The 15,448-nt window shown below is 42.4% G+C and overlaps 1 protein-coding gene across 4 annotated transcripts; it reads left to right on the top strand.

The window, feature by feature from the left end:
- Window positions 1-1,795: 1,795 nt before the first annotated feature.
- On the top strand, window positions 1,796-15,236 carry gata2a (GATA binding protein 2a). Of its 4 annotated transcripts, none has more exons than XM_030133627.1 (6): window positions 1,796-2,156; window positions 6,672-7,075; window positions 7,872-8,447; window positions 11,057-11,214; window positions 13,233-13,358; window positions 14,025-15,236. In XM_030133627.1, the coding sequence occupies exons 2-6, from the start codon at window positions 6,847-6,849 to the stop codon at window positions 14,322-14,324; spliced, it is 1,389 nt and encodes a 462-aa protein (XP_029989487.1). In that variant the 5' UTR covers window positions 1,796-2,156; window positions 6,672-6,846; the 3' UTR covers window positions 14,325-15,236. The 4 variants fall into 4 exon arrangements, with proteins under 4 accessions (XP_029989487.1, XP_029989486.1, XP_029989489.1 ...); XM_030133626.1 differs by lacking the exon at window positions 1,796-2,156 and adding an exon at window positions 6,288-6,439; XM_030133629.1 differs by lacking the exon at window positions 1,796-2,156 and having other exon boundaries at window positions 6,847-7,075; window positions 11,069-11,214; window positions 14,025-14,324.
- Window positions 15,237-15,448: the final 212 nt, after the last annotated feature.

The following is a 15,448-nucleotide window of genomic DNA, read 5'->3' as shown; positions in this document are numbered from 1 at the left end:
ACCTGCGGGATCTCCCCCCCACAAATGATGCATTAGATGCATTGAATGTATTTGTTGTGCAAGTTTGAAAAGGCGGCGATAATCTGGGAGTGAGAGATAAGGAACACCAATTTATTCAGCAGCACTTTGGACCCCGCTTCCAGCCTCGGTCGGTGCTGACACCCCCAGCAGTTTGCTGATAACGATTAGGCCATTTATTATCTTCACAGAGAACAAAGATTGCGTAGTGCCGATGAAATATTACCCCTGGTAATAATCAGAAGGAGAAGGGCCTTGGCATCTAATGCAGTGTGCATATAATATCGTGCCTGACGAAAATCATGCACACACACACAAACACACACACACACACACACACACGAACACACACACACACACACACACACACACACACACAGTCTCGTGCAGAACATGCAGAAAATTGATTAACAAAACAACTGCAAGTAGGCACAAATATACTGCTCGGATTTGATTTATCGATTGAGTCAAGTGGTAAAATAATAATAATAATAATAATAATAATAATAATAATAATAATAATAATAATAACAATAATAATGACAGACACCTTTATCTGATCTACTTCTAAGTAGCAACGCTATATTGTCATTACCTTCAGACAGATTAAAAACTATTTCATAAAAGATATAGGCTCCAATATTCTCTTGGGAAAAAATGTAAATATTAAACTAAATCCAAATAATCCGTATTTCCCCAAATATTCACCCTTTATTTATGTTCTGTTATTTAATTTCACAATCGCCTACAACACAAAGTAATAAACAATTTTTACAAAAGCCGGATTTCTAGGCCTCTAATAACTTTTTCTCCACATAAGTCAAACCGTTTTGTGACAGATAAAGTGCTCAAAGAAGATAAAGAACAATTTTATTTTCATGAGTGCCAACTTGCCAATATTTTCAGTTTTACGTTTACTTTCCTCCTCGTTAAAATAAATGCAATTAATTCAGTCGTTTCTTTTCTTTTCTTTCTCTCTTTTCTTTGCTTTCTGCTCTTTATGTGAGCGGGTGCACTCTGGGGAGCACGAGCCCCGAGTTGCAGAGGTCCTCGCGCTTGCACCTGCCCGGCTCAAGCGCCGCGCACGAGCTCAGGTCGCGTGCAGGAGATTTTAGGGGCTTTGCATGTTTTACAAAGTTGTTGTTGCTGCGTGAGGATAAAAAGCACAAAAAAAAGAAAAGGAGGAGGGAGGACCCGTATGAAGGAAAGCATATTTTCCTTCTTCTTTAACACATTTAAGGCAGTGGGCGGAGAAGAACCAGGGGGTTAGAGTCACGCAGGAAAATCTCAGTAAGTCAATTAGTTTGGAAAGTGACAGATTCGACGTAAAAAAAAAAAAAATGGTGTTAAAAAAAAAAAATACAGAGTGCATCACCTTGATATGAGGAACTGGACAAACACACAGGTGAGCTCCTATTTGTCATTAAAGCTGCTGCTACATCCACTCATATCCACTGAAACACTTATTTCCCTGCATAATAGAGTGAAAATATGCTCCTCATGACACCACCATTTAACAGTGCATTAAATAATAAGCAGCACCAAGAAACATCAGAATACTCCATAGCAGTGTATCATAAGGTGAATGGGGTTTTTGCACATGAGAGACACTGACTTTAATAGAAGATAAACAGCAGTGATCACCTCTTGGGAGCAGGTACAGGCTATTACTGCCAGTCTGTGTCTATAGCCGGGACCCGGAAGACAAGCTGACGTGCCATTACGTTGCTATGTGGCTGCAGCCTCTCATACAGCCACAGAAGTTTTTTGCTCATATTCAGAGAGGTTTGGATAGAGCGAGAGAGGAGGGAGAGCCTGGGCGCAGACCCACGCACATGCACACAAACACACAGCTCTGCGCGGCGTGATAAGACACACAACAGCCCCTGGAAGACACCGGCTGATCACTTCAGTCTCGACAGCATCTTTAAAAAAAAACAAAACAAAACAAAACAAAAAACCCTGCCCGTCAGGACTCGTTGACACAATCGTCGTTTGTTTTTGCTTTTTTTTTTTTGTCTTTGCATTTTTTGTGGAGACGCGCCGAAGAGATGCGGTGAATCGGATGGAGACACTCTTTCTGGTTTGACTCTAGAAAGGCAGCAAGTCTGCATACACAACCACAAGAAACAAAACAGGTAAGAAAATGAAAGGTATATATTTAAGACGCTGTTATATTTCTGAATGATTACGTATGCTTTAATATTAAGGTTTAATAAATAGAAAAACAGAGTATGTGTTCATGATCGTTGTTTTGTTGTTGTAAAAACAGGTTTATTTTTCCCTGTATTGTTCGTCTTAATTGTTTTTATGTTGGTGTTTTATTTATGTGGATATTTCCATCTATGTGAACGGAGAATGATCAAACATTTAAGTGCAAACCGCTGTAAAATCGGGTATACGGCACACGGTTTATGAAATTGCTGTAAATTATAATGTGTGAATAGTTGAATAGTTCTAAAACATAATGCAGTAAGCTACTTTTATTATTGAATCCGCTATTGTTATTCATCTGCTTATCCGTTTATCCTTTCCGAACAGCACATATACATTTTTCTAATTGAACGAACAATGAAAATATGTTCACGTTTGTTCTAAAATGTGATGCTTTAACCAATAATAATATTGTAGCAAACAAATGTGAATTATTTCTCCAAAAAATATCGGATTCTTCACAGCTTTCACGTAAGTACAATCCAATCATCAGTTATAATACAGATTACTTTGTGTTGCCGTGGGCAAGGTGCTCTATTCCTGGAGTAAAAAAAAAAAGCCTCGATCACGAAATGGATTAGTGTATCATCAGCATGATATTAGTGACGACAAAGTATTCAATTGACACGCTTTAAAATGCATAATGACTTGAGCAATCCTCTTTCATCAGCAGAAAGAGCAATCACATCAGTACAATGGTGGAGCAGAGACAGGGGCGAGCTGGGGTCTCTACAGGCATGCAGGAGCTGGAGTGAATACATTTCACCTTTTTCTACCTACCTCTCTGTGTCTTACCTGTTCTTCTGGCTGATTTGAATGCTTTCGTGCAGTGTGTGTGCATACAGCAAATTAACAGACAGCTACAGATTTGTGGATTAAAGCAATTAGTTTACACAGAAGTCCAGAAAAGGTGTTTTTCATGAATGAAATGCTTCAGGGATGAATTAACCAGAAAAAGATTAACTGCTTCTTTATGGTTTTCTAACACATGTGGTAATAAGTTGTTGCATTATCTCTGAAACTGCTTAGTTGGAAGACCATTACAGGCTTGTGCTACAGAAAGGAAACTTCACAAATTGCCTGTAACAGAATAGAAGCTTTGGCTCTACAAACCTGTTTTTTTGCCACTATTCTTTTTGTTACATGTGCAGTTCTTGTTTAATGTCTAACTCCATTCCAAAATGTTATTACTCTGAGCTCAAAATGCTTAAATGAGAATCAGTGCTGCACTCACAGCAGCATCCAGGCCCCTCTCTCAGCCACTATATGGTCTTGTGTCTGGGTGCTTGTGTCTATAAAGGCCCCCAGTGTCCTGGCTCGATCTAATTAGCCGTGAGTAAAGGGGACAATAATGCTTCAGCTGGTTTGTGTCATTCTCTTCTTTCTGGCTCTGCTTATCTTCACAAGCCCCACTGTGGCTCTTCACACTCCCTACAAACACACATAGGCTGTATATACACGCACACACAGGCAAACACACACACAGTCACACACCTCCACTCTGGATAATGATGGATGACCGTGCCCAATGGGAACAAACAGGTAGATAAAGCCAATCCCATTTAATAACAGCATGGATCGGAATGATAATCTTGTTGTTCATTAGCCACTGTGGCTCCACAGCGATACAGTTGTTGCTCACAGTTCTCACCCAGCTCAGAAGGTGTTGCAAGAGGGATAGTGTTCTCCAGTTTAGGATAGCATCCTTGTGTGAAACAATACTGCTGTGTCCTTGAGAAAGGCAGAGGGAAGGCTACATCACTCCCCCACCCTCTCCCCTAACCCTCCGTCACCCTCTCGCATCTTTTGTTCCAGCACAGATACAAATGGGATTAATGAAGGTATAAATTACAGAGGGCTAAATCCTGCTGAGTAATCCATTTGGCAAACATGCAAACAACAATGAGCATGCTGCAGCAGCAGCTAGCCTGAGCCTGACCCACTCTTCGAGGCCTGGTGGTTAGCACAGCCAGAACACATCACATGCAGACAGACCACTGACTGCTGCAGGCTAGTGACATGTTGAGGAAAAAAAATATCCTTTCACTGCTATACTCACAATCACTGATCACCCATTGAAGCTCAGCATAGGCAGGAAATTTGCCCCCCACCCCCCACACCATATGTAGAAAACCCAGACTTGAAAGATGAAACATGAAAGCAGTTGAACCTTAATTTGGAAAAACACAGTCAAAAAGACAACAATACCTTAAAGTACACAGAATTCCCTAAAACCTTACTGCATTAGATTGCTTAAATTTCATGTTTACTTTACATAAAGACATTTCCACCATAAACTGACACAGAAAATGGAGAATTTGATACATAAAAAGCACCACCATACAAGAAACTCAGCACTTGACGCACTAAAATACACATCATGTTCAAGTAAAAACTATGCTCAGGAAACTTGGGAATGTGTGACAACAATTAGTCTATTTTCATTGTTTATATTATCTGTTATTGACTTGATGCACATATTGTGCATCATAAATGAGGATGAATGTCTCATATGATGCCATTTCACCTGCAGCTTTTTCCCCCCTTTCACAATGGAATGCTAGTTATTCAGGTATCCAGCCCTCTGCTGCCCCACATGCACTAATTTGTTGACTTTAGGAGTTGACAAGCTCAAAGGCTGAGCTCATCAACTCAGTACCCCTTTGGCAAAAAGCCGGTGATTTAATGACTGATGACTGACACGCACTCACACACACTTTCGTTGCATTTTACAGCATCAGATCAGAGCTTCGTGGTCGCATTAATGGTAGCAGAGTTATGACTTTTTTGTCCAGGTACCGGAGATTTGACGCCTGACGTCCACTCCAAAACCTCCACGTGAGTCTTGTGACGTCAGGCCCCGGCGTCGGCGTGGCGGAGAGTCCGGGCTCCGACCAACCTCCAATTATTCCCCGTCAATCACACACGAACGCTCAAGCGCCAAGGCTCTGCATGTAATCTTTTACGCACAAGCATTTACGCGCAAGGGCTAATCATTTTATGCAAAAACTATCACGAAGTATATTCAATTCTAATGTAAAACAATAGAAAACACATTTTACTTGCAGTCCTAATTTCTTTCACATTTACAAATTATTTTTTGCATCATTACAATGAAAAATTCCCAACAGACTACATCAACAATTTATTGTATTTATATTTTTGTCCTGTAACGTCTCCAGATTCACAAGACACATTTGGCAGCTTGGCAACTAAATCACATGGCAAAAAACAACATTTCACATGATGCCTAAAATAAATAATAAATAGTCTAACTGCGTCTACTGGAGCTTCAATGGTAGACGTGATTGGTATTGTTTTTTAAACGTAAACAGGTACTGATCACCAACTGGTTTGGAGGCCTGGTGCCCATCCCTGTTGCCATCAAGTAAGAAAGAGGCGCCATTAGTATGCAAACTTTGTTTGATTGCGTTGTCCCCGAGACAAAACCAGTGTTTTCACAAGAGGAATGTTGTGCTACTAATTAAAGACAATCAGGCGCTGCCAACAATGGGGCCAATTTGGGGGTCATAAATCGACTCCTCCTCTGTTGGTTTTAGAACTGCTGAAAATGCTGTTTATTTACATAACAGCAGTCTGCGAAAAACAACACTTACAGTTATTGTTGTAAATGCAATCAGCAAATTTGATTAAAGGACCCACTTTGCAAGTAAGTGTGAAAATGGAAGACCACTCAAAAAAAATCTCATAATTTAAAGAGTATTCTGCAGAGGATTTTAGAAAGGTGAGGACTTTCAACTATTGCTCTTTCAAAATCCAAATTAAAGTCTAATAAACTCACATATTGAAAAAATGAATTTCCCTGCACGTTAAACGTCTGTCCTTATGTCTACAACCGCCGCTAAAAAGCAGATTTATCAGCGTCCGACTGCTCATTCAGTGTGAGCTTCATGAGAGAGAAAGACCCCCGAGAAATTACACTGCTGATTGATAAGTCTTTTAGTTTTTCGGTGCAGAAAAATGGAAATTGAAAGAAGGAGAACGGGGATGCAGCGAGCCAATTGTGGCAGGGTTGACCTGATTGGCTTAGACCGAGGCCCCGCCCCATTGGGCTTGATATGGGAATTTACTGGCGCCAGCCGCATCAGTCTGCGCCACATCTCATTAATGAGCCCGAACACTGCATGGATCAGGAGGTTTACACATCCAAGCTGTATTTGCCGTCAGCTGATCGAAACTGCAACAGGTATCCAAAGGAAACATGCCTTCTTCTTTTTTCTGTATGCGGACACGGGATGCGTTACTCACACAGCTGTTCCACACAGTTCGCTTTCCTGTGATTAGGAACGCAAATTGTCCAAAGTTTATTTATGCGTCAGTTTAAATGAAGTGTCAACGATGCGTCTCCCTTGAAAAAAAGAGTCGATGAAGCTGGCACGGTGTGTGTAAATTCATATTTTGTTTTCGTGTCATTGCAGGTATCAGTGAAGAGAAAAGGGAGCTCGAGTTACTTAAAGGATTCTATTTGTGAAGTTAAAACACACACTGAGACTTTCGCAGCCCAGGAACTATACATTGCGCGGACGAATTATCTTCCATTTGGAGGCGAAAGAGCAAAAGTAATCCACATTCAGAGAAAAGGGGAGCTCAGCCATGGAAGTCGCAGCGGCTGATCAGTCTCGGTGGATGGCGCACCATCACGCAGTGCTGAACGGCCAGCACCCGGACTCTCACCACCACAGTCTGAGCCACAACTACATGGAGCCCATGGCGCCTTTACTGCCCCAGGACGAAGTTGACATGTTTCTGAACCACTTGGACTCTCAAGGGAACCCCTACTACACCAACTCCCGGGCAAGGGTCACATATAGCCAAGCACACGGTAAGATGCGCTTAAGTTTATACTTTGACACTTTGAGAGGATGTCCAGCCATGATTAGAACACCTTTAAACTTTTGGTTTACATGTTATGATATGGCATTATTTAAGTATATATACAGTCCATTTACAACTAAAATCTGTGGAGTGAACAAATATGGATGGGACGGTTTGTATTTGTGCATGGATTAAATGTAGTTATTACGCACACAACAAAAATATGTACCTGCTTAACAATTCGTGCAATGTGCAGTATTAAAAAAGTCCCCTTTGTCATTTTGGAGCCAAGTCATAAACATAAAAGGAATTTCTAGCAAATGACAGCAAGAGGAAAGGGAAGTATGTCATTTAACCCCTCTCTGTTGGGGCAGGGGTTTCTGGAGAGAGAGAGAGAGGGAGAGAGAGGCACTTCCCGGATATAAAATAAAAACCGCAAAATTACTAATAACAATCTTTAGACCGAGTGCTGCAGCCGAATATATTGCCCTGGTCTGAGGCTACTTTTGTGCGTGTTTTTGCGGCTGATAGGCCTTTATATTTTTCTGTATTCCACTGGCTAACATGTGAGGCTACATGGAGGCCTATGGAAAATAGTGAGGACAAACGAATGAGTTTAAATCGGTTACTTTAATAATATTTGATCACCATTAGAACTGGAAAACTAAATGTCGGACTTAAATAATTCTGCGCATTTAAAAGGTGAGATACGTTTTGTATTTACACAGACTGATGTCAACATTTCTGTGTTGAATGAGGCTTTCAACCAAAATTAGTATTAAACTGATTATTTTGGATTACAGCTCGCCTCACTGGGAACCAGGTTTGCCGACCCCATCTCATTCACAGCCCCGGTATTCCCTGGCTGGACCCGGGGAAAGCAGCCCTGTCCGCTGCCCACCACCATAACGCATGGGCGGTCAGCCACTTCAGCAAACCCGGCCTACACCCCACCGGCTCCGGCTACCCCTGCAGCAGCAGCACCGGCACGGCCCCGGTGTCGTCCCTCACTCCGGCGTCCCACTCCAGCCCGCACCTTTATAGTTTCCCCCCTACCCCACCGAAGGACGTGTCTCCGGACCCCGGGCCTACCTCCCCGACCTCCACCTCGACTAGGATGGACGAGAAGGATTCGATCAAGTACCAGGTGCCGCTGGCGGACGGTATGAAAATGGAGAGCTGTAGCCCGTTGCGCAGCGGCCTGGCCTCGATGAACAGCCAGGGCCCGGCCACGCACCACCCCATCCCGACCTACCCAGCATACCCTCTGCCCACACCCCACGATTACAGCGGCAGTCTGTTCCACCACGGAGGCCTACTCGGCGGATCCTCCTCCAGCTTTACGCCCAAATGCAAAAGCAAAGCCAGGTCGAGCTCAGGTGAGTCTCAAGAGTTTCTGTTCCTTCTGTTGACAAACTAAACTGATAAGGCCTGATTAAATGTTTATTAAATGGTTCATTCAGCTGAATAGTGGCGCAATCCATGCTAAATACACACGTTTATCTCAATGTAATAAGAAACAAGTAAGTAACAAGAATTATCACACACTAATCCTATAATTTAGAGGAAAATATATGAACGTTGTTGTGTAAATTTTAACATTTTGTTTTTTTATTTTCTAAATTATTTTACATGGTCTCTTTCCCGCACTTCTTCAATTCCTAACGCAGATGTCGTTTCTTCTGGTTTTAAACTGGACTTGTTGCATTAGAGGAAAACTTGAAAAAAAAATTCTGATAATTTCCATATGGAGCAGTTGTTCTCCCTCCAAAACTGTCCTAACAAGTCTTATCTTTGTCCCATCACACTTAAAAGGTTTCACTTTAAAATCGAGCAGACTAATCATAGTCAGCAATTACTGATCGTCTCGGATCATTGTGAGGATGATTAAAAGTTTCTGGGGAGGAAAATGAATAAAATCTATGAAAACCGATTATTTAATTTTTTCACTAAAAAGTAAAGGGAGAGATTAGGGTTTTGATTGTTAAAGATAAACACTACAACCTAAGGGAAAAACATTTGTGCGTATATTTTACAGTGACGCACAGTTTTGTTTTGGGACTCCCTGTTCTCTTCTTCTTCTTCGTGCTACGAGCTTGTTTTCTTTTAAATATGGCCTTTATTGCGCGTAAAAATGAAGGAGTCACGACGACCTGGCTCCTGCCATATCCTGTATACCTCCAAGTGAACAAATCACGACCTCCACCCCGCCCACCGCAATCCCCAGTACTAACAAAGCACAGGCGACAGAGCCCTGCTGTTTGTGTTTTTAAGCATGGCCTTGGCCCATTGCACTGACATGACGTGAAGGCAGCCCAGTCCACAGCAGATCTGCTCCTCTTACTCCTCCAAAGCATATTTAATAACACTATAAGATAATCTCTATGTTTGAAGACTGGAGTAATCCTGATTAAAAATGCTCATAATTGGTTTTCCTTTTACTCCAGTGAAATTGTTTATAATGAACCGCAGACTACTTATGTGACTGTCTGGGTAAGCACCTGATTCAATATACTGTGTGTTGGAGTACTATTTAGTCGAGTACTTTTCGCTGACATTAATGTGCAGACATTTGAAAAACAACTGGTAATGGCTCTGTAATTTCCCTACATTGTTCCAGCTGTTGTACTTTGAATTCATGGACAAAAAAGTAACAACAACAGCCAGACTAGACTGTTAACAAGCTGCTCCAAATGTACCAGAGTGATTATAAATATTGTCGTCCATTGTCCCGGTGTGTTTTAACACACCTGGGGAATGCTCACTGCCTGATAATGTGGCTGAATGTGAGTTGTAGCAAAGAAATGCTATACTGTGACATTTAAAAGAAGCTGGCCAGGCTGCAGCCGAATCAGTAACACAAACATATCAGCTACGGCATTAAAACGCCTCTTATCTATCAAAGCCGATGTCCAGTGCCAGTAATGGTGATTGATTGTTGTACAAAATGCCACAATGACATTTCAGCTGTCAGCACATATACCTTACAGTACTGTGGCTTCCTGTTAAACTAGCCTCTAACAGAACCCCTCCTCCTCTCTACTCTACCTTTACAGCTGAGGCTTTCATCTTCCTATTTTGTCTTATTTCAACACGGAACATTGCAAAAGCTTTTACACTTCAGTCATAGTTGATGAATATTTAAAGTGTAAATGACCTCGCTTTATTGTGGTTGCTGGACTTGTGAAATACTTAAGAAGAAGGGAAGGGAGGTACAAAAAAAAAAGCGCCGAGATGCATTTCAAAAGGAACATAGCTTCTGCTCAGGTCAGATTCCATTGTAGAGCAAGGGTGGGACTTTGGGTGTCGCTGGCATTATAACAGGAATAATGAGATGATGCTCTGGGGAGAGATGGATACTTGAATTAAATGAATCGGTCGGTTTAGCAACAGGCTGTTTGAAGTCAGTCAAACCTGCATGGGAGAGGATAACAAGTAAGAATAACAACAAAAGCAGGTTTTATTAGCATGAGGGTGCACATGGAGTCTGTTTTAGGTCAGGAAATAATAAAAACTAGTAAAATATTGCTGCTTGATGATCATTCCAACAGTTTTAGAAGAACAGCTGGCTGTTTATCAAAGGCTGCAACACTGTCCGGCACATTTAATACCACCACCACACACTTATGTTTCCTCTCATGGGTGCCCACTGAGTTGATGAATAATGCAGTCCTAATTTGATGGTGTGTCTCATTCTTTGTTGGGCACCTCTGGACATGTTTTGGCTGTCTCTGGCCTGCCTACTCTGGATCGGTTTACATAGAGGTGTCTGTGTCCATGACTGCCATGCACACTTGGTGCACCTGCACTGTGGACACTGTCACCACACGGATCGCCATAAGACAGATTTTGACTTCATATTACAGGCCAACCCAGGGCGTTCATCATCATGGTTGCCTGGTTGCATTAGACAGCTGTTGTATACATTGCTTGTGGCTGATGGTGAATTTTTTAATTATATAAAATTTCTTCTTGTCTCCCTCTCTTGAATTATATGCAGAGGGCCGTGAATGTGTAAACTGCGGCGCCACCTCCACCCCTCTGTGGCGACGGGATGGTACCGGCCACTACCTGTGCAACGCCTGTGGACTGTACCATAAGATGAACGGCCAGAACAGACCACTTATAAAGCCCAAACGTAGACTGGTGAGTCCTGCTTCTCTCCTTCTCTTAACACTTCACTCTGAGAGAAGGCACCCAAATATGAGCACAAAGCAGATGCCGGCAGCACAATTCCAGGAAAGTTATATTTTCCCTATGATCTTCCTGGAATTGTTTGTCCCTCTCACCCCCCAATGATCCGCCTTCATGGCCTGTTACAATACTGCTACTATTGCCATTGTTCCTGCTATCATTATTGCTGGTACTTCTGATACTGTTACTGATACCAATGCCCATGCTGCTTTAGTTAACACCATGGTCGAGTAAATGAGAAGCAGCATGGACACAGAACATTCCTGTTGGTGCAGGGCAACAAAAACTCCACAATGTGACCATGTATTTTTCGCCTCTAAAAAAAGATAAAATCATGTGGATGGGGTCATTATTCATCTTTATTAGCGTTAATATTTTTATGGGTGAATCCTTTTTCGGGAACTTGTAAATAGTTTGTGGTTTTCTTATTTTTACTTAAGTACTGCAGTGAAAAGAAACACTGGACATTTTCACTTAAACCACGGACATAAAATTATTTTGTGGCCTGCAAATGACATTTTGTCCTGTTATTTGGTTTAATTTAAAAAATAAACGAGCCGGTCACAAATAAAGATGCTGCTGATAGAGGACACACTAAAAAGAGGGATTGTTAATGCTGAAGTTAAATGATAAAAAGTTACTTTAATCTCTTCAGTTTATTAATACAAGGTCTTGGCTTTTTAATTTTCCCAGGCTAATTATGATGAAGGAGGCTACAGTCCAGGTCTAATGGTCTTCATTAACATAAGCTGATAATTACACTTGCCAAAAAAATTGACTTGTATCACACAAGAGGCAATGATATTACTAATATGAAATATGTAGGTTAAAAAAAAACTTTTAGGTTTTGTTCCTCGTCGTTCCTCCTCCATTACATTTTCCACTGGCTCGGCCATGTGGCTACAGCGTTTGCATTTTCAGCTCAAGTGTTTTTCAGAGTTGTGTTCAAAGGGGCATCCAGTTGTTTCCTATCCGGATATCTGCCCGACCCAGATAAGGAAGTCAGACTCCCGGCTGTTTCCGCCTTCAACCAGCGCGCTGCATTCTCTATGGCCAGACTGACATATACTGTAAAGAGATTATCACAACACTGGAGGAGCCGCTTGTGTGTGAAGGGGACAGACTGCGAGGGGCGGGGATTGGAAAATAAATGGATTTATGTTCTTCACTTGTTTGTCATTCTCGGTGCGCAGCGGCTCCAAACGCAGCGGCTCTTTTCGTGCGCCACAGGCCCACGAAAGGGTTTGCATGTTGTTATTCCGCTTTAAAATGGCCGTGTTTTTTTGCTCTCTAGGTCAACAGCAGGGTCCATCTGAAATTAATTAAAAGAAAAACCTGGATGTTGCAAAACAAAGAGCCGCGGGGTTCTTGCATGTAAAACTAATGTTTCTTATTATGTGTGAAGAATTGATCCGTAATGGACGCAGGAGCACATTGCCAGGCAGGACACCGGGTCTTACACGACTTGAAGCCTCGTTTCCGTGGATCAGAATAAACAGGACGTTTACACAAGGACTGCATTATGACCTGTTAATACCAGCATACTTAGATTATCATATTCATTATATATGATAATTTTTTGGCAGGCGCGCACAGAGACAGGCCATCCAATGTCCCCATATCTTCCTGCACAAATTAGAAAATTTGATCAGGCTTGTAGCGGACTTGATAGACTACATAGCCTACAACTGATTTAATAGAGAAGTGAAGTAATTTTTCCAGTCAGAGTGTCGCTGCTTGTGATGCTTTTCTGCACGTGGTTCTGCGGTCAAAGTTGAAGCCACAAAAAAATTTTTATTCAAAACATTTTTTCCCTCTTATGTTCTCATCCTGGGCTTAAATACATAACTTTTGATGAGTAAAATGATAAAGTATAAGTTTGCTATATGTGTCTAAATATCCGCGGTATTCCCGGTGTTTTGTCCGCACTGACCTTTTATTCATGGGGTGTTTTTCTCTGTTTCCTCCAGTCCGCTGCTAGACGCGCAGGCACCTGCTGTGCAAATTGCCAGACCACAACCACCACCCTCTGGAGGCGCAACGGGAACGGGGACCCGGTGTGTAATGCCTGCGGGCTTTACTTTAAACTTCACAATGTAAGTATCCATAAAGTGTTGTGTGTGCTATGGGTGCAAAAGGGTGAGGGGGTGTGTGTGGGGGGGTCTGGTCGTTAAATGGTCAAGTGGGCGGACAGCTTCTATCGATTTAGGAGCAGAAAACCTGTGAGAGTGCGGCGGCAAAGCCTGCTCACCCTGTCAGGCAGAACCCACCGGTCGTCTTTTTATTAATCCATCGTTGTTTCAATGGGGGCGTTACTCCCCGGAGAGGCTGCAGGGTGGGACTGTCATTCAGTGTAACGGCGTCGGTTACACTGATGAGGATTTGTCTGAGGCTGGTCCTTTCAGCTCCAGCCAGGCCCTCATCCTCATGTATTCATATTGACTGCTCTGTTCGGTTTGAAATTAGACAAAGGCAAAACACCGCCCCAGCCCTGCCTTATAATAGAGCTATATATGCAAAACAGCTGCTCATTATTTATAGCATTTATTTCACACTGGTCTGAACCATAATATGTGGCTACCATGAAAGAAATGCATTAAATCTGATTTGCAAAGATGTGCAATGCAATATGTAATATATGTTTCTGTAGATGTTTTAACTGAACTGGAAAATGAGTTAATGTAACTTAAACAATGCAACATTCACACTGCCACTGCAGCTTTTGTCTGGTTTGCTTTGAGCTAATGTGCTGCTCTCCACAGGTCAACAGACCCCTGACCATGAAGAAAGAAGGAATCCAGACACGCAACCGCAAGATGTCCAGCAAGTCCAAGAGGAACAAACGAGCTGGGGATGGCTTCGATGAGCTATCCAAGTGCATGCAGGACAAGGCCTCTCCCTTCGGTGCTGCTCCTGGCCTCACTAGCCACATGACCCACATGGGTCACCTGCCCCCCTTCAGCCACTCGGGACACATGCTGCCTACTCCCACGCCCATTCACCCTTCATTCGGTCACCCCCACCACTCCAATCGCTCGCCAGTCTGGGCCGAGCCACACTGAGGCCCTTCAGACCCAGTACGCCTCCGCCTGTAGGAGCCACCACATCGCCATTAACACTACATGGCCTCTACATCACGTAGAAAGCTGAGCAGACTTCTTGCGTCATGTACAGTGGTTGGAGGGGAGGGACTTTCGGTTGGACTGAATGACTGAAGGTCACGTCATGCCTGACCTCACTGCAGAGAGCAGGACTTTATTGGACTCTGAAGAGCTAATGTGGCGAGGGGTTTCTAAACCCCCAAGTGACTGAGACTTGCAGGACCAGAGTGAATGGAGACGCTTGTCACTCTTTTTGCTTATTTTTACTAAGTCACTTTGGTACACACCTCTCCTTGACCCTGTAAAAGGAGACTTACGAGAGGTCTTTAAAAGAACCATTGTTTTCACCTCACGACCATCTCATTATAGACTCAGATACATACATCCTGCCCATCCCCCGGTTGCTGTCTGTCTTTGCAGAGGACAGACACTCTTTGGCACTGAACGTCTTAAGACTGGCTGATTTCAGGCGGCTGCAGCATCCGTTCGCTTCTGTTACACACCAGTCAGACTACAGTACCCATAAACCAGTGCTCTCCTCATATGCTGGATTGTACACCACCACAGCGCTCACCTGTTTTTAATAACGGACATTTATGGAAAAAAGACACAGTAAATAGAGTGTTTATAAATGCTTAATTGCTATTATTGTTGTTATATTTGATGTTATAATTATTGCTACAATAATTTATTTTCACTGTTTAAGCTTTTGTCAAAGACACATAGAAACTGTTATGATTTTATTTTCATGGTTATTATGTAAAGAAAAACACTGACCTATCTTAGACGAAAAGTCCCTGAGCTGTACGTTTTTATCATTTTTCCATCTCACAAAAGTAAAGGAAATAAAGTTTAATACTGAAGTAAAATCTGTCACTGCCTGCTAACTTTGCCCTTTATTTCTTGAACACACACTGCATGGAGTGTTAGTCCAGACTTTCGTTTAATGAAGAGTTGTTCATTATTAAAATCATAAGTGATATCAGATGTATCAAGGGAAGCTCTGTGATCCCTTAAGCGTGGTAATGCTTTGGTCAGGCTCCTCCTCTATCTGTGATGGTGTGTTCTTAAGAGAAGGCCTCTTT

Source organism: Sphaeramia orbicularis, chromosome 5 (genome assembly GCF_902148855.1).
Source record: "Sphaeramia orbicularis chromosome 5, fSphaOr1.1, whole genome shotgun sequence".
NCBI lineage: Eukaryota > Metazoa > Chordata > Actinopteri > Kurtiformes > Apogonidae > Sphaeramia > Sphaeramia orbicularis.
The sequence above is the reverse complement of the archived record's forward strand: the minus strand, read 5'-3'. Positions and strand labels throughout refer to the sequence as shown.

Excerpts from the sequence above, each read along its gene's own strand:
- gata2a (XM_030133627.1), top strand. The coding sequence starts at position 6,847 with ATGGAAGTCGCAGCGGCTGATCAGTCTCGGTGGATGGCGCACCATCAC. Across the intron at positions 7,076-7,871 it reads CACATATAGCCAAGCACACG|CTCGCCTCACTGGGAACCAG; the intron begins GTAAGATGCGCT and ends TTTGGATTACAG. Across the intron at positions 8,448-11,056 it reads CAAAGCCAGGTCGAGCTCAG|AATTATATGCAGAGGGCCGT; the intron begins GTGAGTCTCAAG and ends CTCCCTCTCTTG.